Source organism: Castor canadensis, chromosome 1, assembly GCF_047511655.1.
Source record: "Castor canadensis chromosome 1, mCasCan1.hap1v2, whole genome shotgun sequence".
In the NCBI taxonomy this organism is placed as follows: Eukaryota; Metazoa; Chordata; class Mammalia; order Rodentia; family Castoridae; genus Castor; species Castor canadensis.
The window spans coordinates 141372407-141400313 of record NC_133386.1 but is presented as its reverse complement, the minus strand read 5'-3'; the positions used below and the strand labels follow the sequence as shown (position 1 = coordinate 141400313).

General features: G+C 34.2%; 2 protein-coding genes across 3 annotated transcripts; one reads left to right on the top strand and one right to left on the bottom strand.

The window, feature by feature from the left end:
* The first annotated feature begins 9728 nt into the window (after window positions 1-9728).
* LOC109702454 (olfactory receptor 52D1-like) lies at window positions 9729-10691 on the top strand. Its single transcript, XM_020187792.1, has one exon. The coding sequence runs from the start codon at window positions 9741-9743 to the stop codon at window positions 10689-10691; it is 951 nt and encodes a 316-aa protein (XP_020043381.1). The 5' UTR covers window positions 9729-9740.
* Window positions 10692-19001: 8310 nt separating this feature from the next.
* Window positions 19002-20455, bottom strand: LOC109702457 (olfactory receptor 52J3-like). Of its 2 annotated transcripts, XM_020187796.1 has the most exons (2): window positions 20445-20455; window positions 19002-19926 (listed from the first exon to the last, which is right to left on the bottom strand). In XM_020187796.1, exons 1-2 carry the CDS (start codon window positions 20453-20455, stop codon window positions 19002-19004), a joined length of 936 nt encoding a protein of 311 aa, XP_020043385.1. The 2 variants fall into 2 exon arrangements, with proteins under 2 accessions (XP_020043385.1, XP_020043384.1); XM_020187795.1 differs by lacking the exon at window positions 20445-20455 and having other exon boundaries at window positions 19002-19940.
* Window positions 20456-27907: the final 7452 nt, after the last annotated feature.

Genomic DNA, 27907 nt, shown 5'->3' with positions numbered 1-27907 from the left:
TTTTAGAGATGTCCATTAGCCAATTTACCCCAACCTCATTAGTTCTTCCATAATACTGATTCTTCTTGTCTTATTCCCATCTGAATCATCTCTTCAGTGTTTCCTTCCCCCTACTCTCATCCCAAGAACACTCAAATATGCACTTTCTATGCTAATGTATGATTCTAGATCATGGTCAAAATTCAGTGAGCCAAAAATTGACAAGTTCCATAGTTTTTTTTTGTCATAGTATCTTGCCTAGAAATCTTCATGTTTGCCATTATTCTTATGCCATCTATGTACTTAGGAAGATCTGTAAAGGTATTTCAGACCCTTTGTTCACACAGATGGAACCATATAAATACTGGAATTTTACCATTTCCCCAAATTTGATAGGAATGGAGACCTTCTCTCCTTTCTTCCTAAAACTCTAAAACAAAGTAAAGCTCACACCTTGGCCCCAACTTAGAGAATGACCTAAAAGACAGAGAGAGTACTTTTTTTCGATCAAGGAGATTAAATTACCATCTAAATTGTCTTCATGGTCCTCCCAAATTTCCTTTTCCACCTCACCAGACTGTTCTTAAAGAACATTAGGTAGCATCAACTTGTTAAGGAATGTTTAGCTAATATTGAGGCAATGTTTGAGTATATTCACTTATGCTAGGATTCAAAAAACAAACTTTAAAAATTTTCTTCTCTATTTTCTATTTTTATACCTTTTTTAAGTTGCAAGATTCAGAGTGTTCCAATTAATTAGAAATAAAAATGATACAAAATTGAAATATAGCTCACTTTAATTCCTTTAAAAATCTGTTACAATTTGACATAGCACAGAAGGGCCCTAATGTATATTATAACTGACCTTTGGAGAGGTACATACATTAAGTTGTCATAAAATAAATAACATCAAATGAAAATATTAATACCTTGTACTTAATTAAATACAAGAACACTAGCCATGCACAAGGATATGATTTTCCCATTACATACATCAGTTAAAACACTTATATGCAAAGCACATTAAAACAGCACAATAAATTTATAAAAAATGAGAAGTAACTTGATATAAACACAACAAAAACTTAAGTTGGTGATGTCAAGGGAATTTAAGTTAATGTGCATAGTAAATGAACTGAAATAAGCCTGATGAAAAATGCAATACTTGGCAAGTGTGGTAGCCCATGGCTATAATTCTAGCACTTAGAAAGCAGAGGCACTTGGATTTCAGGATAGCCAGAACTAGATAAATATACCCAGTCTCAAAACAATAGCAACACTAACAAAAGTACAATACTTACAAAATTTTCTTAGTCTTTTTCTAGAACGTAAAACGTATTCTATCCTTAGATAAATTAACTTTGTTTTGACTACAGAGTAACTGTATACTCTTTCTTGATCATCTCACTCTAGCCCCCAATCTTTCTCTTCCTTGTTCTTTATCCACTAATAAAAGTCATTGTTTTTATTTGGAACATCATATAAGGTAATGCTCACATGCCTCATCTGCTGGGCAAAAATTATCCTGAAGTGATCATATGTATCATTTTTGTACTATGGCACTTAATGCTACAATGTGTATAATGTGACAACTCACTAAAATTTGTCAAAAAAGTAATTAGGTTACTGATTTAAACATTTCAATGATAAGTATAGTATTATGGAATATAAAGGCTACTTTAAACATTATTGCCTATCATTCTAATTTTTCATTTCTCAATAGCACATTTTTATGTGGCCATACTTTGCACACAATGGCCAAATAGTCAGTACCTAATTGTGTAACAAGATATATTTCTGTAGTCAGATTTTACACTGGGAAGAAATTTTATTTCAATCCCTGATACTATTTGATCTACTGAATATAGTCTACTAATGATGCTTTCAACTGTGCTTTTTAATTTGATTTTTTGAGATGTTCATTTCCAACATTTCAATTGTTCTCCTTTAGAGAAGAGAGGAAACCACCCACCTCCTGAACACTGAAGAACTACAATTTTCTTTTCTAATTTTTTATTACTTTTTTCTTCTCTTCTTTTTTAGTATCTATTATTTTTGATGTGCTATGAGTTTTTCTATTTTGTCTTTCTGGTATATATCTTCTTGTATTCTCCTTATTATTTCTAATACCTTCACACCATATACTTTCCCTCCTTTTTCATAGCTTAATTCTCTTCTTTTCCCCATTCTTTTTCTTTTTTATTATTTATTAGCCCCTGTACCTGCAATCTATTTTAAAACTCCTAGCATGTCCCATAAGTATCCTAGTTCCTTTATTTTATAACCTTATTGGGAAAGTAGATGATTTTTACAATTTTTTGTGCAATTTAATTAATTGACTTGCTTTCTGAATTGGCGATTTCATTCCTGCTGCCTGCTTTCTCTTCTATGAGCAATAGTCAAAGAGCTATTCAACTTAACATATATGCAAATCATAACATAGACACATAAGTAATATGAAAAAACAAGACAACAATAGTAAGCATCATCAGTAGACTAGATCTAACAGAAAAAATAATATTAGGAATTGAAAAAAATTGAGGAAAAATTATACTCAGACAAGCTATAAGGAAAAATAAAACATGTATCAACCACAACCTTCATGAACTCATATGTGACCAATAGAAGAAACTTCAGAACCCATGAGGTTAAAATAGAAGCTGAGAAACAAATTAAAGGCATAGAAATACAATTCAATGAAATTATAGAAAAAAACTTTCCAAATGTTGGAAAAGAAATGGATGTTCAAGTGCAGGAAGCATGTAAAACCCCAAGAAGACATAACCAGAAAAGAAACTCTCCATGCCATATAATAGTTTAAAATTCTGTAACTAGAGAAAAAGAAACAATAGTGAAAGCTACATGAGAAAAATACCAACTTACTTACAAATGGAAACATATTAGAATTACCTCAGTCATCTCATCAGAAACCCTAAAAGCCAGGAAAGCATCTGAAGGAGAATAATTGCCAGACAAGATTACTCTCTTCAGAAAAATTATCATTCAAGTAAATGGAGAAATAAAGATCTACAAAGATAAACATAAACTAAAGCAATATGAAACTGAATTGTCAATCATACCTAAAGGAATATTCAACATGGAAGAGGAAAATAGATAGTTACAAATGTGAGAGTTAAGGAAAGAAACTTAACAGGAAGAATAGATGAACAAATAGAAGAGAAGTAGGAAAAAAAATACATGTTCAACTTAGCCACCTGTAAAAACCCAATATGAACAAATGTGAAAGAAAAGAACAAACACTACTCAAATCAATTAGGAGGATGTTTGATGAAACCCACAAGATTCAGCAAACACTTGTCATCAATGAGCCTAAATATAAATAGTCTTAATACTCCAATCAAAAGATATGGACTGACTGGTTGCATTAAAAATAATATCCAACTTTTTACTGTCTATCAGAAACACATTGCATGGGCAAAAGCACACAGAGATGAAAAGTGAAAGCATGGAAAATGATTTACCAAGAATGCATATGTTGAAGCAATCAGGAGTAGCTGTACTCATATTTAACAAGGTAGAATTAGTCAGAAGACACAAAGATGATTACTACATATTAATAAAAAACCCATCAAGTAGCTATAACAATTCTCTCTGTGTGTCTATCTCTCTCCCTCTCTCTCTCTTGCTTACTCATATATCTATACATACCAAAAGTTGGTATGCTCAATTTCACAAAAAAGAATCCTATTGGACATAAGGGTACAGATTGCTCTAGATGCATTAACAGTGGATGAATTCAATGCCAACTCTCATCAATAGATATATCATTCAGGGAAAACATGAACAAAGATGCCTCAGTAAAACTGCAGCATAGATCAAATAGATTTAGTAGAAATCTACAGAGTATAACATCCAAAGCTGTGGACATAACACATTCTTCTCAACACCCCATGGAACTTTCTCCAAAATATATAAAATTTCATGACATAAAATAACTCTTAAGAAATATAAGAAAATTGATATAATATCCTTCATCTTAGCAGATTATAATGGAATAAACTTTGAAATTATTAAGAGAATTTATATGCACATTGGGAAATGATTGATGGGCCACCAAAGAAATCAAGGAGGAAAATTTTAAATTCTTAGATTCAAAGGGTAATGAAGGGACAACTTATCAGAAATGTAGAGATATAGCAAAGGCTATGCTAAGAATGAAGCTTATAGATATGACTGTCTACATTAAAAATCAGAGAAATCACAAATAAATAATGATGCACTTAAAAAACATGAATAATCCAAACCCAAGTTCAATATATGAAAGGAATGATAAAGATCAGGTCAGATAAAATACAGATTAAAGAAACAATACAAAGAAACAATGAAACAAAAATTGGCTTACCTGAAATTCAACATAACTTCAATAGAGAGTTGCATAGTAGCAATATTCAATGAGGCCAAAATAGAGTCAGAGAGGGACAAAATGGAGGTAGTTGGGCCAGTGAATGATGCATCTTTCACATAGGTAATCTAAAGGATGTTATGTTAAGTTAAATAATCCTGGAATAGAAATACAAATATTACATGATGTCATATGTAGACTCTAAAAATTTAAACTTATAGAAACAGGAAGATTGTGTTTATAAGACATGGAAGCCTAGATGATAGGGAGGATGTTAGTCACAAAGTTTTAGACACAGGAAATCTACTGTCTATTATGGTGAGTAAAGTTAATAACAATGCATTGTATTCTTGAAATTTACTGAGAAAGTAGTTTACATGTGATAAATAGTGGCAATGCGTTTATTAAATAGCTTGACTTAGCCATTCTGCAATGTATGCATAAGTCAGTAGGTCCAAAGCCATGGACCTATGTGTACATTTACATACAAAGAGTAAATTCTCAATGTTCTTAATAGGGATGTTCTATAAATTTTCTCTGAACACTGCATTACCAAATATGGATCTATATAATGCACCAGGGGAGATAGAGTCTTAGGTTCCCACAAGCATCTGGACATAGCTTTTTAAGCTAATCAATATATAAGGTGTTTAATAAGAATTTCTGATTAAATATCTCATTCAGCATGTAGTTCCATTAATAGATTGCACAATCATTTAATGATCTTAATGCCAAGAGTTCAGGGGACCATTGTATTATATTAGTTTTAATGACATCTTATCTAAATAACCCAATCTCATCAGCATTGACAAACTGCTCTTCCACATCATTATTTCCTTGCATAATAATTAACAGACATTTAAATTTTCTACAGCAGCCTCTTGATATACAGAACGTGCCTCAGTTGTACGGTGAACATTCAACATTTCTTATTGCCTTTTGAGATGAGCCAGCCAGTCAGCACCTGTCAGGAAGAGCTGTACATTTCTCCAACCCCAACTAACTTGAATGTAAATTTGTTTAACTTTCAGCCTCTCAAAAATGCTGTCTTTCACATTGGTTTTCTTAGTTGACATCTCATGCATGGACATGCTTAGCCTCTTTTTCACCTATTAAAAAACAAAATTTCAACCAATTTATAGATCTAATTTTCTTTAAATAATGATCACGCATAATTCCTTCCAAAACTATAAGGAGTTCCACTGGACATGTCAGAACAATTGGCTTGCAGAGTAGCTTGAGCAGAAACAAGAAAACAATAATGCAAAAAAAAAAAGAGAATTGGTTATTATCAGGTGACTGGGCTACTATTCTTGTGAGGATTAAAGCAAAGAGGACTTTGGTATCACACTGACTTAGGGTGACTGAGCCCCTACTGATTGATTGCTACAAATCTCCATTGTTAGGAGCAGCCGAACTGTTTGCAGATATTTTCCTATTAGATTTTTTTGGCAGTACTGGAGTTTGAACTCAGGGCTTCACACGTACTAGGCAAATATTCTACCATTTGAGTCACTCCACCAGCCCCTGATTAGAATTTTTATTTTGACAAGTTAGAAGCACAAGTGAGGCCATCCTGTTTTGGTGTTGGGTCTGTTTGTTGGTTGTTTGGTGTTGGGCGTTTTGGTTTGGTTAGTCTGTTGGGCCCTAGTGCAGAAGCTCAATCCAAAATAATGACCTCTCTAAATTTTATTTTTAACACATCCTTTCAAGGCCTTTATCACACACTACAGGTGTTAATTTATCACATTGATTTGATATTATAAATACATTTTAGGGATGAGATGAATTTGAAATCTTTGAAAAGTAACGCTTAAGGGTATATATGTCATTTATATAAAATGCATAAATGAGATTTATGAAGAATATTATTTAAAGTAACAAAATTATAACATTTCAGTTTTTATAGATAACAATTGTGACATTGACATAGAAATGTTTCAAATGATTTTTTAAAATCTGAAAAGAATCTTAAATATGTGAAAACTCAAGCAAAAGACCTAGAAGGCTGAGATGCTAGAATAATTTGTTGTGTCAAATTTTGTTCATAAATGTTTAGATACAATGTAATTCTCATCCAAATCCACTTTACTTCACATAATTATTTACCTATGAAATTAATTCTGATGAATTATGAAATAAGGTATATTTCACAACTTAAAACTTTAATTATGATTTAAAATTATGTCTAATATACTTAAATATTCAAAATCATAACAGTACATAGTTATAAAATGTAATTAAAACTTAATATCAAGAATATAGTGACTACTAGTGTTTTCTAGGGATTGGGAGGCAAAAGAGGAAGGGAGAGTAATGAAAAGGGTTAAACAGACAAAAGTAAAGTATACTCACAGTGGGGATTAATTGAGAAAACTCTTTGAACATTGACATATTAATAATGAAAGACAGGACTTAAAATAGGCACAGTGTGTGTGTGAGTGGGTACTTGTGGTTGGAGGTAGGATGAACAAAGACAATTAAGGTGAGGGATTATGATTCATGGACTTCATGTACTTGTATGAAATAAAACAAAGAAGCTTCCTGTAATAGTCTTAAGTGGGACAGCAAAAGGGTTAAGAAATGATCTAACCAATATACAACGTAAGCCTACTTGGAATTATCACAATGAATCCTCCTGTAAAATGAATATATCTGAATAAAAAAAATTAATGAAAAAAATACAAAGGAATTACCTAAAATAAAGTTTATTCAACCTATTTCCTGCTTCTACATACATGTATAACATTTTTAAGAACCAGCAATTCTGCGACTCAAGCAATCCTGCTCAGCAGCAGGCTGCAGAGACAGTTAAGGAAAACTCACTGCCCTGCCTCCTTCCTGCATTCTACTGCTATTAAGATATGGAAGTTAAGCCTGTCTGACCTCAATACTCCAACTCCCAACTGTTTCTTCTTTGACTCCCATGGGGAAGTCACCATTATTTCCTGCCCATAGAGACATTGATATCTGTATATAAGACTTCATTTGCAAAAGATAGAAGTCATTAGAAAAAATAGCCTTGTTTAAGCTTGGTTGATGTTATTTTAGATCTACACAAAACCCAAAATGAGGTAAGAAGAGCACAATAGCTCTCATTATATTATGAACTAGTTGAGAAATAGTCAGAAGGAAGGATTCAGAGCTCTACTCAGAGCATCCAAACCCTAAAAAGCAAGTTTGTGTAAGCTTTCTTAGGACAAATGATGCCATTTGGGTTTGTGGATCCTGCACAAACTGTATCTATCTTACATGCAATGGCATCTGAACTTGTTATGGGCATCTTTTAATATTAAGATTAAAACTTAGTAATTGCTTGGGTTCAAACAGAAGCTCCACCATCCATAGCAGAATAGCTTTGGGCAAAGTAATTGAACATTATAGTTCTAAAATTGATTTTTATCAGTGTCATGAGTAGAACTCCTTACACCAAAATAGCCCTTGAGAACAAAATGGAACTATTCCAGTAATGCAACTTGAATAGCATGTAGAAGATGCTCAGTTAAAGTTGGTTTATATCATTTTATTTTTATAAAGAGATGGATGAAGGATGTGGTTTTATCCGGAAATCATTACAAACCATTTTCTTTATTCTCTAAAACTGTATGCCTGTCTCCTCCCCTCAATTACCTTAGGGTTTCTCCACCAGGCAATCAGAGAAACCTGTCTGAAATAAATGCCGACATAGTTGAATTTTGTCCGAAAATAATACCTGGACATGCCACAAAATTTAATGTTGTCTTCAGGAATCATATCTTCAGGTTTAAGAATTCATGTAGACTATGCTGTTTTATTCCTGATAGGTTTATAGTGTTTGATAGTAGTGTTTCTTAAATTTACATTTAAATTATTGATGAGAAAAAATACACCCTAAACTTCTCTTTTTATTTTTTCTCCATTACTTCATTTCAAAAAGAAAGCATAGGAAAAAACATCAGTTCCACCCAGTAAGAATATACCATATAAGGACAAAATACAATATGACAAAAGACGGAAGACAGGTAAGTGCATATACCACAGGGAAACCAAGGAAAAATATCAATATTTCAAGGTAGCTAGAAAAACAACAAAGAAGATTTGATATGTGGCTAGAGTTTTCAATTCTAGTCAAATTTATTGTACATAATACCATGAAGAACAAAGACACAGGCTCAGCATTTTACAGATTCAGAACCTGACCAATTTAACAGGCTGAGATGTGAGGAAATGTATTTTAACTAATTTAAAAGATGCTGTAATGTTTTTTCAAATCATGGGGCACATATAACTTTTAATAACTTGATTTGTACTTTTCTGATGAATACACTTGCACTCTACATTGTTTATTAAATAGCCTTGCACATGGCACAGTCCTCATGAATACCTTGAATATATTGTCACTGTTTAAAAATTAAAATCATAATGACAAAGAGAAATTTTACCCTAGCTATCTTCCTTTCCACATATCATCTATTTTAGATTTGTCCTAATTTGAGTTTCTGTTTAAATTTATTTCTGTGTTTATAAAATTCTCAGTGTAAATGTTATTACATTATATTCACAAATATTTGTTTAATTTTTTGTGAGGTATATACCAATACTAGTAGAAAATTCATATTTTATTTTATTCAAAGTATTGATATCCATTAACAGAAATATGCTTTATTCATCATAATTATGCTGAGGATATCATAATATATCATTTTTAATGATTTTAAGGAGATGTGAGTAAACCTCCTCCTGATCTTTCCACAACAGTGGACACATTCTCAATACTATTCTTTTCCTATCTCAAATCATGCACACAGTGTCACTTGACATGTCCCCAAGCTCTTATGTATAACATCTGAAAATACTTTCAATTTTCTATGCAAAGACTCCTATCATCCTTCTTGTCTTTCTCTGTACTGTACGTGCACTGTTTCTTCTAAACCTCTGGCTCTTACACATTCTTTGATTTTCAACTGATATTACTTTTTTTGAACAGTAGATGGTATGTCTTCATATATTTATTCTGAATTTTGGTATTTAAATATTTTCTATCATTTAGAATCTATCAGTATTATAAATTATAAACTCATATGTCACTGACAATATCAATAGAAATGTATTGGCAAAATTTATTGAAGCTGTTCGGCACATGATTAAGAAGAATCAATGAGTTCAGTGTATCTAAACGAGAAGAAATGTTGATGTTTTTCATGCAGAAGCCATCTATGTCTTTATTCAGATGTCTGATTATTTCAGATGATGGACTAGTTTCTACCCATATATTTACAAACTTTGGATTTACCCCATGGACTACAGTTTCCTGAATCATTATTTTCCAACTCATTGGAGGTTTTGAAATTTACAAATCATAATTTCTTTTGCCTGGAAGGAAACATAAACATAAACAACAAAACACCTGGCCCTTGTTATGTCAGCTTACAATAAGACTGATATCCATCCATCAACCTTCATTCTCATTGGCATTCCTGGATTGGAGGCTTCCCACATATGGATCTCCATTCCCTTTTGCTTAGGTTATCTTTTGGCCCTCTTGGGAAACTGTTCACTTCTGGTTATCATCAAGACAGACACCAGCCTCCATCAGCCAATGTACCTCTTCCTGTGCATGGCGGCTGGGGCTGATCTTGTAGTGTGTACTACAGTTGTTCCCAAACTTCTCAGCCTCTTCTGGTTCCAGGACAGAGAGATTCGCTTTGAAGCCTGCCTCACCCAAGTGTTCCTGATTCATTCTTTCTGCATCATGGAGTCTGGTTTCTTCTTGGCTATGGCTTTTGACCGTTATGTAGCCATTTGTAATCCACTAAGACACTCAACAATTCTGACCCACACTGTGACTGGGAGGATGGGCATTGCTATTGTACTTAGGGGCACAACACTTCTTTCTCCTCACCCTTTCATGTTACGTTGGCTTCCCTACTGCAGAACAAACATAATTTCCCATACCTACTGTGAGTTCATGGCACTAATCAAGATTGCCTGTGCTGAGACAAGGGTCTGCAGAGCCTACAGCCCCATCGTTGCCTTCCTTACTGGAGGGATGGACTTCATACTGATCATTTGTTCTTATGTGAGAATTCTCTACACAGTCTTTCACCTCCCATCCAAGCATGCTAAATTCAAGACCTTGAGCACCTGTGGTTCTCATGTGTGTGTCATCCTAGTGACTTATATTCCAGCCTTCTTCTCTTTTCTCACACACAGGTTTGGGTACCGTGTGGCTCCCCATGTGCACATATTTGTGGCCAACATCTGTCTTCTTTTCCCACCCATGGTGGGTCCAATTATTTATGGTGTGAGGACCAAGAAGATACGAAACAGATTCCTTAAGTTGTTCCTGTTTTCAAAATCTCTGAATTGAATTTTTTTTTTTTGCTAATACCTGAACAAATCATTATATCACCTCCTTAAGGCATTTGGTTTCTTCATTAAGGCCCTGTTTTGACAACAAGTCTAAGAGTTTTGGTCAGAAATAATGTATCCCTAGATATCTACATATTTAAACAGATGTAACTGCAGATTATATATGCAGTTGATAAGTGTTTTCCAAATAAATAGTGGAATCATTGTAGAACGAGAAATTCATTATTCTTTTCATATTCAATCATTTTAAGCCAGGGATGTTTACAGCCACCAGAAATCACAGCTAGGAGGGAAAGACAGGAAGATTTGGAGTTTGTGGCCAACCTGAGCAAAGATAACAAGGAGATACTCTCTATATATACAAAGCCAAAAAGGTTTGGTTCATGGCTCAAGTGATAGAGCCCTTGCCTTCCATGCACAAGACATTCAGTTCAATCCCCAGTACCACAAGTAAAGATCATTTGAACCTCATCTCCATAATTGAACAAGTTTAGAAATTGAAACTCTCACTTTGAAATGACTGTCAGACTTTTTATAGTTTTTTCTACAACTTTTTTTTTTTTTTTTTGCAGTACTGGGATTTGAACTCAGTGGCTATACCTTGAGTAACTCCACTAGCCCTTTTTTGGGAAGATTTTTTTCAAGATAAGATCTCACAAACTATCCTAGGTTGCCTAGGTTGGCTTCAAACTTCGATCCTTCTGATTTCTGCCTCTAGAGTAGCTAGGATTGAAGGTGTGAGCCACCAGTGCCTGGCTCTGTGATTATTTTTATTTGTTCCTAAACATTTCTCCCTTGCCTTTTATTGAAGGAATTTTACTTAATAATCTATCCTTTCTGATATATGAAATGAAGACCAGTTAGATTTTCCTTATTTAACTTTCATGTGTTGATGAAAATGTCTCAAATTTTAAGGGATAATAATAATCCAATATATCTTCTATAAATCTGAATTTTGACAACATTCATATCATGTGCTCTTTCTGTAATGAATAGTGGGTATGAGGTTACATACACTAGCATTTGGCCACTTGAATTATTTGAACCTGCATATCTTAAATTTTTATTGTGTTTTTCTTAAGAGCAAGAATTTTTTAAAATATACTCAATGTTTGGATATAGACATATCAAATATTATTAAAGAAAAGATTTGAAAGAAAATATATGAATACATTACCTATTAACCATCTCACGTACCACCACTCAATTTAGCAGCTTTTTTATCTATCTAAGGTAAATAAATATGTGACAATAATTATATTGATTCATGTGTATTACAATGTAGAACACTTTATCAATATGTTATCTCATCAAAAACAAGACAAAACAGAAACTCATGTAAAAATCCAACAACAAATGCTGGTGAGGAGAGGGGGTTAGAGAAGGATCCTCATACACTGTTGGTGGATGTGTAAGTTATCCAGCCACTATGGAAATAAGTATGGAGATTCCTCAAAAAATTAAAAGCAGAACTACTGTATGATCCTGCAATACCACTCCTAGGCATGCATCCCAAGAAATCAAAGCCAGCATACACTGTAGATAGCTGCATACCTATTTTATTTGTAGCACAATTCACAATACCTACGTCATGGAATTAGCCTTGGTGCCCAACACTGTATGAATGAATGAAGAAAGTATGGTATATACACACAATGGGGTATTATTTATCCATAAAGAAGAATAAAATTATGGTGTTGCCAGATAACAGGTAGAAATGTAGATCATCATTTTAAGTGAAATAAGCTAGACTCAGAAAGACAAATTATCATATGCTTTCTGCAATATGCAGAATCTGGACCTAAAATCAAACAAACAAAGAAAAAACACGAGAGACAACTTGGTGGGGGCATACTAGCAGGAGGATGGATGAGTGTAAATATGATTGAAATTCATCATATACACATATGAAAATGTCATAGTGGAACGCATTATTATGCAAAATAAAATTTTAAATTCCTCATGAAATACCATCAAGCCAAGAAAAAAAAAGACAAGACAATATCAACAGGCCATATTGTCACAGATTTCTAGTTAAGCTTTGACTACTTACCACTCTATTTACAAATTTCCCTTTGTTCACCATAGTCCATTTTTCACTAAAATTCTTTCTTTCCCAAATATGTAATTCAGCACTTAATATTTCTAAGGCTAGTTTCTTCATTATATGATTCTCTAAAATTTTTATTAACTTACCTGCTTTTCAAAAGAATTTTGATGGCAGTACTGGGGTTTGAACTCATAGTTTTGTGCTTACTGAGCAGGTGCTATACCATTTGAGCCATGTGCCCACCTTTTTTTGCCATGTATTTTTTAGACAGAGTCTCACACTGATTGCCCTGGTCAGCATCTGACAAATCTCCTCCAACTGAAACTAGGTCCATGTTTATCACCCTGTACTAGTATCAACCCAAAATGGATCAAGGAACTTAATATTAGACCTGAAACTCTGAAGTTACTACAGGAAGGAGCAGGAAACACTCTGGAACTAATAGGTATAGGCAAAGACTTCCTCAGTAGAACCTCAGCAGCTCAGCAACTAAGAGAAAGTATAGACAATTGGGACTTCATAAAACTAAAAAACTTTTGTCCAACAAAAGAAATGGTCTCTAAACTGAAGAGACCACCCACAGAGTGGAGAAAATACTTGCCAGCTATACATCAGACAAGGGATTGATAACCAGAATATACAGGGAACTTAAGAAACTAAACTCTCCTAAAATCAATGAACCAATTAAAAATGGGCAACTGAACTTAACAGAATTTTCTCAAAAGAAGAAATTCAAATGGCCAAAAAACACATGAAAAAATGGTCACCATCTCTGGCCATAAGGTAAATGCAAATCAAAACCACATTAGGATTCCACCTCACCCCTGTTAGAATAGTCATCATAAAAAACACCACCAACAACAGGTGTTGGCAAGGATGTGGGGAAAAAGGAACACTCATACACTGCTGGTGACGCAAGCTGATACAATCACTCTGTAAAAAATTTGGAGACTTCTTAAAAATCTAAACATAGACCTGCCATATGATCAAGCAATCCCACTCCTGGGGATATACCCAAAGGAATACAATACAGGTTACTCCAGAGGGACCTGCACACCCATGTTTATTGCAGCACTATCCACAATAGCCAAGTTATGGAAACAACCAAGATGCCCCACTACTGATGAATGGATCAAGAAAATGTGGTACTTGTACACAATGGAATTTTACTCAGCCATGAAGAAAAATGAAATCTTATCATTTGCAGGTAAATGGATGGAACTGGAGAACATCATTCTGACCAAGGTTAGCCAGGCTCAGAAGACCAAAAATCGTTATGTTCTCCCTCATATGCGGACTTTAGATCTAGGGCAAATGCAGCAATGTGGTTGGACTTGGATCACATGACATGGGGAGAGCTCATAAATGAAAGCAATGCTAGGAATCTTTTGTATAGCTATCCTTAACTCAACTAGCAAAAACACTTTGTCTTCCTTGTTATGTTTATGTCTTTTCTTCAACAAAATTAGAGATAAGGGCAAAACAGGTTCTGCCTGGAAGTGAGGAAGAGTGAGGGGGGAGAGGGTGGGGGAGGTGGGCAGGGGGTAGAAATGACCCAAACAGTGTATGCACATGTGAATAAATGAATAATAAAAAAAGCTCCTCCAACTTATGCCTTCTGTGTAGTTGAGATGGCAGGCCTGCACTACCATGACGAGTCTCTTTTGTTGAGTTGGAGTTTCACTAACTTCTTACAGACAAGCTTCATATTGTAATTCTTTTGGTCTCAGCCTCCTGAGTAGTTGCAATTACAGAAGGCATCTATAACTAACCATTTATTCTTATTCTTAAATGGTACTTTGTAGTTACACAATTTTATTTCCATTCATTCTCTTAGTCTTCTGAATTCATTTTGCTACTCCTCTAGAATATTATTGCTATGAAAAAATCTGTTGTCACCAAAGTTTTCATTAATATATACTTAATGATCTTTTTCTTTCTGATTGTTATTAAATTGTGTGCTTTAATTTTATGTAATAAAGTTTTAAATACATAAATAGCACAGGCATCATATTAACTGATGAAAATCAGGCAAAACAAAACTACATGCTGTTTAAACTTAACCCAAGAGAACACAAAATAATGGTGGCAGTACTGTTCTTTCAAATATGTTTTTAAAGTTCCCCATGTGATTTTTGTAGAAAAATAAAATTAAGTTGTCACCAGTAAACAGAGGCCTAAGGAAATTACTTAATCACTGGAAAAATAATATACCCAGATAATTCATCCCCTCAAGCAAAGTGTGTGAGGAGGATCAAGATTCATTAACAATTTAGTAGCTTCCACAGTCTTTACTATGTGAATTGCATGCAGAATCACTTAACTCTAAATATTTTTTTTACATTTAGTTATCATTACAAATAGCTCAGCACTTTATACCCTCCACTGGCCAGTGAGCAGAGAAGCAAGGCTTGGAATAAGTCTAGTTTTCAAGTCATGATTATGCTATAATCTCATAATCATTTCATATGCAGGCAAATTTCACTAACTGCAGCTTTCTGAAATGCAGCTTTCCACAGACACAGGTGTCAGAACTGTTATTACTGCTCCTTCTGTGCTCTATAGCCACCCTTTGTTTGAGGACATTTGCCAAGTACTTATTCACAAGAATTCACCATGGATTTTGAGATGACTGAGGCAAGGTTTGTAATCAGTCCAGGGTCTAGGTGGTGATCACAGTAAAAGTACGTTTTCTTCCCCACATGATTCCTGAAAAGATTGAGGTAAAATAGAAATGTAGAGATGTGAGTTCAAAATACTTTCTTATTGATAGACTGTTGTGGAGGATTTAGTTGAGTTTGAGAGACAGTGGGCATATGTGTAAACCCTAGAGTTAGCATGTGTTCTTCATTGAAATAGACAAATTTACTGCTTGGAGAGCATGGAGGAGAATGTGATGTCTTTGGTCCTCATTATCTGTAGTTTTGTAAAGGATGAGGGCAGTGTTTTACTAAACTTGTTTACTATATTCTTTTTTGTTGTTATTACTAACCTATAACTAAAAACAACTTTATTTTTTTCCATCTTCAAAATTTTATTTTATTGTTTTTATATTTACTTACATGTGTATACATCATTTGGACCACCTCCCCCACCAATTTACTATATTCTTAAAGACCCTCGACCCTTTTCTCTAGTAAATGGTACACAAAGGTTTGGGGAAATGATGTGTTTTACAATAATTAAAAATCAAAAGTGAAGAAAAGATTTTGCTACAGAAGTTTATGTAAGCACAGGAATATTCACTTTCTACTTGATGACATCATGTTATATTAATAACATCTAACACATACAGTGTTTACCTTCTACTAGTCCCTCAGGAATTATTTTCATATCTTAACCCAAGAATTTATACAAACTTGACAGAATTTGTAGCATTAATATGCTCATTTTACAAATAAGGAAGTTGAGGCACAGAGAAATTAACTAACTTTCCCATCAGCACAGAGGTATTTAATATGGCAACTGTATTTGAACTAATGATATTTGGCACCAGGTTCATTTTCTTAGCTCCTGAACTGTACGTAGTTACTGGACACTGTGGTGTGTCATTGTGACAAGTGCTGTGATAAAAGCACAAAATGCATAATCAGTCAAAGGTATGGAGTTTGGAAAATCAGGGAATTGTTCTGGAATACGAGACATCAGTAACATGAGGTAGGCAATGGACAAAGTTCTTCATGGGTTTGTATAAGTCAGGTGTGGTATGTGTATGTGTGTGTGTGTGTGTGTGTGTGTGTGTGTGTGTGTGTGTGTGTGTGTATGTTGGGGTGGTAGTGTCCTGTTTGGGGCAGACAATTCTGCTTTTGAACACTTGACTTTGTAATAATTATCCAATATGTCCACCTGACAAACAACTAATTTCACTATTATATGAGTCTCAACTTAAAATTTAGAATGCTTGAAACCTCTTAAAACATAAATTTCTTAAATATAATCCAAGGCAATTGGATTCAATTTATGTGGTGGATTTTCAACAATCATCCTGAATTATTATTCAATGGCCCACACCACATGCTTATAGAAATACAATTGGAGGAAGTTAGCAATGGATCCTACCAATAAATGTCTTTCTGTTCAGCTGCTTCCAACAGCAGTCTCTAAAATTCTTTCCAGGACCATTTCACTTAAAAAACTGAAATTTAGATAAAGCATCACTCAAAAACTTATAAAAAGATCTGGGTAATCAAACTTATAATTTTCTTGAACATGTCGTTTACATAAAATCACAAATAACCCAAAATCAAAGGAAAGACAGGCAGCTCTAAGAACATATAGGGCATGAAATAAATTATTGAAATGATCTCCTGAAATAAAAATAAGCATCCAGTATGCTTCTTAAAACTGAAGATAAGATTCTAGATGAAAACCATAGGAGAAAGATCTATCACAAGAAAAACAGAAAACAGTAAAAGAAAGCTAATATTTTTGGTATTTCCCAAAGGAAGAAGGTCAAATTAGTTTTAACAGAAAGTTGAAAGTGTAATTAGGAAAGTTAAAATTTTAGTAATACCTAATAAAAAAGATATAAATTATTCTATTTTCCACATTAGTAGGGAAGGAGCTTAAAAAGGAGACATAAATGAAATAATTGGAAATATGTAAGTAAGAAAAGGGAAATTACTAGCAAATGTAAAATATTTAAAAATACTTATCAAAATGAAAGAAAGCAGAAATTAATTCTGAAAGATGATATCCCTTTAATCAAATATTGCATCACAAAGAATAAAATCTGAGTAAGTTACTGTGTAATACAAAACATACTTTCTAATTAAATAATATGAATAACTATAAATGGATGAATATGTGAATAAAATCAATGTACCCAAACAAAACATTTTAATACTTGTAATTAATAACAATCTAACAAAATACAATGCTTGGTATAAAACTAAAGTTTGTGTTCTTATTTCAAAAACACACATAAAATTTATTTCTAGGAAAACAGGAAAGTATGTTGAGATGGTGTGAAAGGTGGTTTTAATACAATGTTTCATATATTTTATTAAGTATAATCTCTGAGATAAATGAAATACTAATGATGGATCATTCCTGTTTGTAGCAACAGACATGTTATATTTTACTTTAGTTTCCTTTGTAAGTAATCTAAAAAGAAGAAATAAAACACTTTTTAAATGTTAAAAATGTACAGTTATAAAAGTTTAATGACACCAAAATTGCATTGCTTGGTCTTTGGAAATTTTGTTAATAAAACAGCTTTAACCTCTCATTCAGTTCCATGTGAAAAGTGGCTATTAGTTTAATCTACAGTTTCTGTATTAAAATCTGTGACGGAATTAGTGATATATTAAGGGGTTCAGAATGAGAGCCCTTGAATTTTGGGTACCACATTTTAGGATAAAATTAGACTGTTTATCAAAGTGGGTAAAGTGATAGCCAAAGAACAGCATATATCACATCAGTAGAAATACTGTCTATACCTACTAACACCTACGCCACATGGTGCAATACAAAGGCCCATCCAATACATGTTATGGTTGTTATTTGTGTGAAATAGACTTGAAATTATGTTACATTGGCTATCATTACACTGGGTCTCATGCATTTGGCAAATGATTCCACTTCAATTTACAGATTTTGGCAATGGTTGTTTTGAACACAGGTATGTGGCTTTACATGAGTACAAGAAAATATAAGCTCCACAGAGCCAAACATTTGGCTGATTTGCTGTATTAACATATCCTCAGAAATTAGAATGATTCAAGATAAAGAATAGACATAAAACGAATATAAACTAAATATAACTAAACTGAACTGAATAACTAATATCAAAATGAATAAAATGATATGAAGGAAAGAAGAGAGGCAGAGAGGGAGGGAGGGAGGAAGGAAAAAAGGAAAGGAGGGAATGAGGAAGCATGAAAAGAGAAAAAGAGTAAATGAAGGGATTTATAGGGTCAAATTTTCTGACCCACATAAGTCTAATCCAATAGCACAAGAGACCCAATAAAATATGTTCTTTCCCAAGAAAATAAACTATCTAGGGCCATGCATGAGGTCTTACAAATATCCATACACATTCTCCCAGGTTATCCCTTCTAGAATAATCCAAAGTCTTTGAACTGAATACAGTGAACATTCTGCAAAATGTTGAATCCCTTAGACCAAGCCAAAATCAAACCAACTTGTATTACAAGTTGACAGGAATAAGACAAGGAACATGAGCTAATCATTATGGTAAAAACATGGGAGTCTCCTTAGAAAGAAAAAGATCCTTAGAAAAGGAACATAAGACTCTCATTTTTTAGTAAACACATAGAGCACTCGCTCCCGTATCTGTTTGGTCCTCACACCATAAATGATGGGATTAAGTGAGGGTGGAATAACCAAGTAGAGGTTTGCAATGAGAATGTGGACGTATTGTGGTATGTTGTGTCCAAACCTATGAGTGAGGAAAGAGAAGACTGATGGAATATAAAAAACACAGAGAACTGCAACATGGGAACCACAGGTGCTTAGGGCTTTAAACCGTGCATCCTGAGATGGGAGGCGGAAGACAGCACGAAGAATGTAAACATATGAGATGACAATAAGGACCAGATTTAGAAGAAAGAGCGAGACCAAAAAGAGCCCATAAGCAGCATTGATATGGATGTCTCCACAGGACAATTTTGCAATACCCATATGCTCACAGTAGGAATGTGCTATAATATGTGCCTGACAAAAGGGTAGGCGGCAGGTGAGATAGATTATGGGGCATACGAACAAGGCTGGACGAATTGCAATGCACATACTGATCCCCCCCATAACTCGAGATGTCAAGAGGTTAGTGTAGTGAAGTGGATCACAGATGGCCACATAACGATCAAAGGCCATGGCCACCAGGACTTCGGCCTCCATGCCTGTGAAGGCATGGATCAAAAACATCTGTGCCACACAGGTTCCAAAGTTAATCTCATGCACACCAAACCAGAAGATACCCAGCATGCGGGGCACAGAGGTTGTAGAAAGGGCCAAATCAATTATTGAAAGGATAGCTAGAAAATAGAACATGGGTTCTCGAAGAGACTTCTCTGCCTTGATGACTACCAGAATTGTGGCATTGCCCATTAAAGCCACAAGGTAAATAGAGCAGAAAGGCAGAGAGATCCAGGCATGGTCCTCTTCCAGACCTGGGATTCCAACCAAGAAAAATGTGGCAGGGTGGAAAATACTCCTGTTGCTGTAGTGTATCATCCTTCCCTGGTCAGAAGAGTTGAAGCTGTCCCTCCTGTTGAAGAAAAATGAAAGTGATCAGAGGACAAAGAAGCTGGATCATCAGCTGATAGCTGTGCTTCAGCATGGAGTTAAAGTCACCTTCACAATGAGAGTAGGTGTGTCACAGAAGCTCATGTGTTGAATCATCCCTTAGCCATTTGAAGAGTTTAGGACGTGGTCATTTTCAGAGTTTTCACTATGCTGCTGTCTGAATTCAAATTCAAACCTGAAGGTTTGCAAAGTGATAATAATTAAACCATCCCATTCCCTTTGGAATATTATGGAATGTGATTCAACTATGGGAATCCACTCTCTGGTGAATCTCTGGAAACACTAATACTATATTTGAGGCACAATGAACATACTAGAGATGAAGTAAAAATGCATTTGACCAATGCAAAATTAAAATAAATTATAAACTCAGGTGCATAGGCATATACACACACAAATCCTAAATTCTCTGCCTCCTTCTTTTCACCTGACATAGATGACATATATAAAAGCTGTGACCCAAGGCTAGCAGCTTTTCACAGACATTGAAGCAGACTATAAGCCACATAGTCAGATGTCTTAGACAAGTACTTGCTACTTGTGGTACCAGGCAAGGAGTAGAAATAGCTACTGTTATGACATACAGACAACAGGGCAGATCACTTGGGAAGGGGAGAAGGAGGGCTGCCTAATGACATTTGCATACTTCTGCGTATTATCTAAACCATATCGTGTACTTTCAAAACATCTGTTAATTTCACCTACCTTGATTTTACTCCTGCTATACATATAATAAATAATATATTGTACATTATATTTATAAATATATTTTATATTATATTTACAAATATAATAAATATAACATTTGCTTGGTTACTGCAACCTGTAGGGGTTGCACATGCTAGAAATGTGGCTTTGGTACTAGAAAAGGTACTTTGTGTAGTTCCCTTGAGTAGCAGTGCTTCAATGGAGAAGGCATCAACCTCTGTGATAGTCTAAAGTGAGCAGAAAAAGAAAATGCTACAAATGAACCAAGTTACTTTGAATGAGAAAAAGGGAATTACCTTGGGTCCTTTGGTATAGTAATTATAATTAAATACAGCATAGTTACCCTTTCATTCATTATTAACATAGCTTAAGCTAATATCCATTTTTAAAATAGTATTTTTCAATATAGGAGCCACAATAAAATGTAAGAAATTCTCTGTCCTTTTAAATTTGTTACAACAAAGAAAAAACAGTTCTACAAAGATCACCAAGTCCTAATGAAATTCTACAAAGCACAGATACTCTGGGAAATTACAGTAGCATGGCTCAGTAGAAAGACAATGGTAAGACAAGTGGTGTAGGATCCAGTTATTTACTTTGAGGTTAATTCTAGGATCTCCCTATCATCTGTATAGCTCTACTAGCCTCATTTCTTCCCTTCCACTGCCATACAAATTGATTTCATCTAAAGCAACTGATTTCATGCAAAACTTTTAAATTTAACATATTATATAATATGTGAATGATATGTTTATGACAATACGTATTTAATATTTATGTATTATAATTTAACATAAAATTATTAGGAATTGGTCCTCAATGTTCTTTTCTACTTTGTGCATGTTGGCTACATAATCTGAATCTCAACCTATTTTCACTTCACTTCTCCATGCATTGCCACATCTACTTACAAGGAATCAGCACCTCATTCACCCCTGTCTTCCAGAAGTCATCAAGCTGCTCACACTTAATACCCTTTTTGAGTAGCACCCAGAAGCCACAATTATATTAGTTTTCTAACACCAAAAGGACATTTCTAAGAATACATACCACTTTAACCTCAAATTTAAAACAGGGCTCTGGGACTGAGTCCTCAGAGATTATGCCCTAGCTCCTGTTCCAGAAACAAAAAAAGATCAAAGAAACATTGCAGGAAACCAAGGTGTAAGTAAACATGAAATAGTGAGTATGAGACACACACCTTAGTTTTTTATATTTGACAATGTGAAAATAGGTAATTTCTTCTCCGCATGAATGGGATTACATGGACCATTTCAGTTGTCCTTCTAAACTCAGAAGAAACTGGCTCAATAATTCCAAACACTCAAAATAGCACTTAAGTTTACTTACCTCTTTTTAAATGGCAGTATTTCTCCTGCGGGAAAGGTTATCTAAACTATTATGAATGCTTTGACTTTTCCCTGATTAACCTAAGATTATAGAGTCATGATCTTTTGACCAAACTCTGTTCTGTACAGGTATCACCACATCCCCAGAAAAATTTACATGTACAGTTGAAAGAAATCCTATTGAGAAGTACGTAAAATTTCCAGTCCTAGAGTCAGGATTCTGGCATTGAAATCCTGGTTTTGTCAAATGTGTGAATTTGGGTGGTGTTTATATTGTGTTTATTTCTCAACATTTTATCTATAAGATGAGAACAATAATGTTCCCATAACTGAATAGTTAATGTGAGATAAACTTATGTACAGTGCCTTGTACATAGGAATTTGTCAGTTACAGAAATTATTAAATTATTAGTATTATATTAGGCTTCATCTCAAAAGAATAACTCCATAGACATGATATTAAGGTCAATCCACCAAGAAAGTATAAATAGTTAAAAGCACATATGTACGTATCATCAAAAGATCAACAAATGTATGAAGCAAAAATGACAATGAGAAATACATAATTAAAGTCAATTGACTTCAATTCTTTCCAACTTATTTTATAGATTCAATACTATAAAATTATAATCCCAGCAAGCTACTTAGTGGACTTCTGAAAAATTATTCTAACATTTAGATGGAAGGCCAAAAGATCCAACTGACAAAATAATGAAGGACTTCAAACTGGATTATGGATGTTACCCAAGTCTATGATTTACAATAAATATACAATAAGTAAGATAGAGTAATAATGATGAACTACTATATAAAGACTAATAGAACAGAGCATACTGCTCAAAAATATGTACAAATGTGGGGAAATAATATTTGACAAAGGAGCAAAGGTGATTCAATTGAGAAAGGGTAGTATATCAACAAATGACACAAAAAGTATTGGACATTCATGTGAAAAAAATTTTGACAGAAAGTACAGATTTTGTAAAATTTGAAGTGAAAAAAGTTCATAGACCTAAGTGAACAGCAAAAAAATTTAAAAATTGACATAGAAAATGAAAAAGAAAATCTTTGTGGCTTTAGATTGTTAGAAAAACAATGTATAATTTCTGAGAGACAAAATTGCTAAGTTCAACTTTATTCAAAATAAAACCCTCCTCCCTGTGAGACACTTAAGAAAAATGAAAGACAACCCACATTCTAGTGGGAAAATTTTACAAATCATATAAATTACAAATGACTTCTATCCAAAATACAACTATTATATTGCTATATTGGTACACTGAACATGAATAATTTTATACGTAGCTGGTAGGTGATGGGAGCTAGGTCTCTGACTTTTGGAGCAGAAGTTCAAGAAAGGGAAGTATTATGTAATTATGCAAATGGAACTTGATTTTAGCTGCATACATCAGTATAAATTCACTTTGTATGTTGTAGGTACAATTGGTTGTAACAAAAATACTTTATGTATGTATATGTGAATGAGTTAGTGTAAACACTATCTTCCCATTCTTTGTCAGATGAGCACAGTTAAAACAGGACAACCTACTAGCAACAAATCCATCTAGCTTCAAATGTCATTCTTAAAAGGAATTGGGGTCCCATAAAGAAATTCTTCATTCTAGGAGTTTTACAGAAATTCCCAATATGATCCTAGGGCATGTTGTAGTGCTAGAAAGCAAGTAAATGATAATAAATAAATAAATCAAACCTACATGGATGAAAGTACACCAAAGGAATATAGCTGTCAACTAAAACAGTTCCTTTGGCCAAAATAGGAAAAACTTGAAATAATAAATACTTAAATGATTATAATCAAAAGTATAAAGTAAATACCAGTTGATCAATACTGATGTTAATACATTGCTGAATAGATGGAGGAAAAGTTACAAATATCACATGTCAAAAAATTTTAAATAATTTATATTGATACTCTGCTATCAATAAGGGAAAACATGATTTTAGTATAATCTCTTTTAATCACTGTGAAAGTGACTTTCTCCAAAAAAATACTACATGGAAAGCAGTATTTCTAAGCAATATCTGCAGCACCTTGAAATAGATTTTTTTAAATAGAAAAAGACTAACTTATAATGGAGAACATGATAGACACTACTCAAGTCACATGACCAAGGTCAGCCTCAGTAGTGATGATTCATATCACTAAGGTTTATTCTTTTCTCTTTCCTTCTTTTATTTAGTTGTACTGGGGCTTGAACTCAGGACTTCATGCTTCCTAGGCAGATACTCTACCACTTAAGTTATACCTCCAGCCCTTTTTTTGCTCTGCTTATTTTTGGAGATAAGGTCATACTTTTTAACCTTCCTATGTTATGCTTCCTGCAGTAGCTGGAATGACAGGTCTAGGCCACCATGCCCAGCTTTTTTTTTTTTCCATTAAGATCATATCCCATGAATTTTTTTTCCTAGGTTGACATGGAGCCAAGAGCCTCCCAATCTCAGTCTCCTGCATAGCTTGGAATGACAGGCAAAAGCCACCACACCCAACTATTGGTTGAAATGGAGTCACAAACTTTTTGCCCAGTATGGCCTCACACTATGATCTTCCCAATATCAGCTTTCCAAGTGGATAGAATTACAGATGTGAGCCACCATGCCTGACCTAAAGTTTCTTCTGAATGTGATGAAATCCAAATGGGAATCTGGCACTGTGGTCTTCTTTCCAAAACACATAACCCTAAAATAATCATGGAAAAAGCACTTTAAAAATACTGGATCACTAAAAAGAAATCTAAGTAGTGTTTTTTGGAAGTCCTAAAGATTCAAGGACAAAGTCAGAGATGCATTTTTGCTAAGAAAAGTCTAAGAAGAACTGTGACTAATGCCATATGGAATCCTGGGTCAGATGCAGGAGTAGCAGAAAAATACTAGGTGAAAACGAATGAAATTTGAAGACCTTATGGATTTGGTTATGAAAGTATCAATAGTGGTTCATTGATTCTAAAAAAATGTACCTTACTAATGTGAAATATTAATAATAGAGGAAACTGCATACAGGATACATAGGGATTCTGTACCTCTCATTCATTGCAGAATAGCTTTATGCAAACTAATTGAGCATTCTTAGCTTCTTTTCTTATCTTTGTCATAGGTAATATTCCCTATCCCATACTCCACTAAGGATAAAATGCCAGCTATGCAACTAACTCAGGAAGTAACAGATGCCCAATTTGTGTAGGGTTATATTACTCAACTTTTGTAGAAAGTAGTTAGGGGTGCAGGATTTACCCCGAAGAATTTGCAGATCATTAATTATTTTTCTCCAAAACCATATATAATTTTCTCTTCATTCCATCCATCACAGTTTCACCATTATTAAGTCAAAGAAGAAATGTTGAGAAAATAAATTTTTAAATTGTATTTTATAGTATTTACATTTACTTACATGCATATACATTATTTGGGCCACCTCCTTCCTGCTTCTGGGTAGAACCTGTTCTGCCCTCCTGTTCTCCAATTTTGTTGAAGAGAAAACATAAGAGATAATTTTAAAAACACAGTGTTTTTGCTATTTTGAGATACACATAGATATCCAGAGAGATTCCTAGTGTTGTTACCATGAATATGTGTATTACAACCCACATTGGTTCATCTCTATCAGACCTCTTCACTACTTCCTAGTCCCCTTCCCATAGTGGCCTCTGCCAGTTTAAGATCACTGTATTTGCATCTATACAGTGAGCATATCAACCACATTCAAGTTTAGGTTTCCTTTCCTTTTCCTATCCCTCCTGCATGCAGTCTCTCCTTAGTATGTGACCAATGTCCAATAATACTATCGCATTTCTTTTAGGTATATAAGCTACATATGAGGGAGAACATAGGATTTTTGGCCTTCTGAGCCTGGATAACTTCGCTTAAGATGATGTCTTCTAGTTCCATCCGTTTACCTGTGAATGACAAAATTTCGTTCTTCTATGTGGCTGAATAAAATTCCATTGTGTATAAATACCACATTTTCTTAATCCATTCATTGGTAGTGGGGCATCTTGGCTGTTTCCATGGCTTGGCTATTGTGAATAGTGCTACAATAAACATGGAAGTGCTAGTGCACTTGTGATAACCTGAATTGTATTCCTTTGTGTATATCCATAGGAGTGGTATTGCTGGATCATATGGCAGATTCATGTTTACATTTTTAAGAAGCCTCCATATTGTTTTCTATAGTGGTTGCACTAGCTTGCATTCCCACCAGCAGTGTGTGAGGGTTCCTTTTGCCCCGTATCCTCTTCAGTATGTGTTAGTGGTGATGTTCTTGATGGTAGCAATTCTAACAGGAGTGAGGTAGAATCTTAGTATCGTTTTGATTTGCATTTCCTTTATGACCAGAGATGGTGAGCATTTTCTCATGTGTTTTTTGGCCATTTGGACTTCTTCCTTTGAAAAACTTTGGCTTCATTTAGTTACCCACTTCTTCATTGGCTCATTGATTTTTGGGGGAGTTTAGTTTTTTGAGCTCCCTGTACATTCTGATTATCAGTCCCTTGTCTGATATATAGCTAGCACAGATTTTCTCCCATCCAGTGGGTGGACTCTTTAATTTAGAGACCATTGTTTTTGTTGTACAGAAGCTTTTTAATTTCATGTAATCCCATTTGTCAATACTTTCTCTTAGTTGCTGGGCCACTTGAGTTCTACTGAGGAAGTCCTTGCCTATACCTGTTGCTTCCTTTGTATTTCCTTCTCTTTCCTGTACTAATCTTAAGGTTTCAGTTCTGGTATTAAGGTCCTTAATCCACTTTAAATTGAAACTAGTACAGGATGACAGGCAAGAATCTACTTTCAGCTTTCTGCAAGCAGATAACCACTTTTCCCAGCAACATTTGTTGAAGAGGCTATCTTTTCTCCATCGTATGTTTGGCACCTTTGTCAAAAATAAGGTGGGCGTAGCTGCATGGATTCATACCCGGGTCCTCTATTCGGTTCCACTGGTCTTCGTATCTGTTTTTATTACAGTAGCATACTGTTTTTATTGCTATGGCTCTGTAGGGTAGTTTGAAGTCAGGTATTGTGATACCTCCAGCATTGCTCTTTTTGTTGAGTACTGCCTTGGCTATTCACAGTTTTTTGTGTTTCCAAATGAACTTTAGGGTAGATTTTTCAATCTCTGAGATGAATGTCACTGGGATTTTGATGCGAATTGTGTGGAACATGTAGATTGCTTTTGGTAGGATAGCCGTTTTTACTATGTTGATTCTGCCAATCCATGAGCATGGGAGATCTTTCCACCTTCTGTAGTCTTCTTGAATCTCTTTCTTCAATGGTTTGTAGTTCTCCTTGTAGAAGTAATCTACATCCCTGTCAAGTTCATTCCTAGGTATTTGATTTTTTTGAGGCTATTGTGAATGGAATTGTTTTCTATATGCTTTCTCAATTTGTTCATTGTTGGTGTACAGACAGAACATACATTTTGTATTGTAAAGAGGAAAATTGCTGACAGTTGATTTTAAATGTTTTTACCTCCCCAAAACAATAAATATGAGATAATTTGTTATTGGCTCATTTTAAATAGTTTAATTTAGCCATTATAAAGTAGATGCCTACTTTAACACATCATGTTATTTATACCATAAATAGACACAAATTTGTCAATTATACAAGGTAGCAAACCCTGTAACGATTTACACATACTCATCAATTCTTATCATCATCATTTATTATATTCTAAAATTTGGTGTGAACACTAGGTTAATAAATATGGAACAACTCAATACTCCTACAGAAAACACAGGATTAGCTTCTTACAATCTTCTGGTCACACTATTTTCTTCAAGCAACAATAGATAGCCTTGTTTTATGGTTGTTTTTGATTAAAGA

What these genes read in the sequence shown, in the direction of transcription:
- LOC109702454 (XM_020187792.1), top strand. Translation starts at nt 9,741, where the DNA reads ATGTCAGCTTACAATAAGACTGATATCCATCCATCAACCTTCATTCTC.
- LOC109702457 (XM_020187795.1), bottom strand. Translation starts at nt 19,940, where the DNA reads ATGATACACTACAGCAACAGGAGTATTTTCCACCCTGCCACATTTTTC.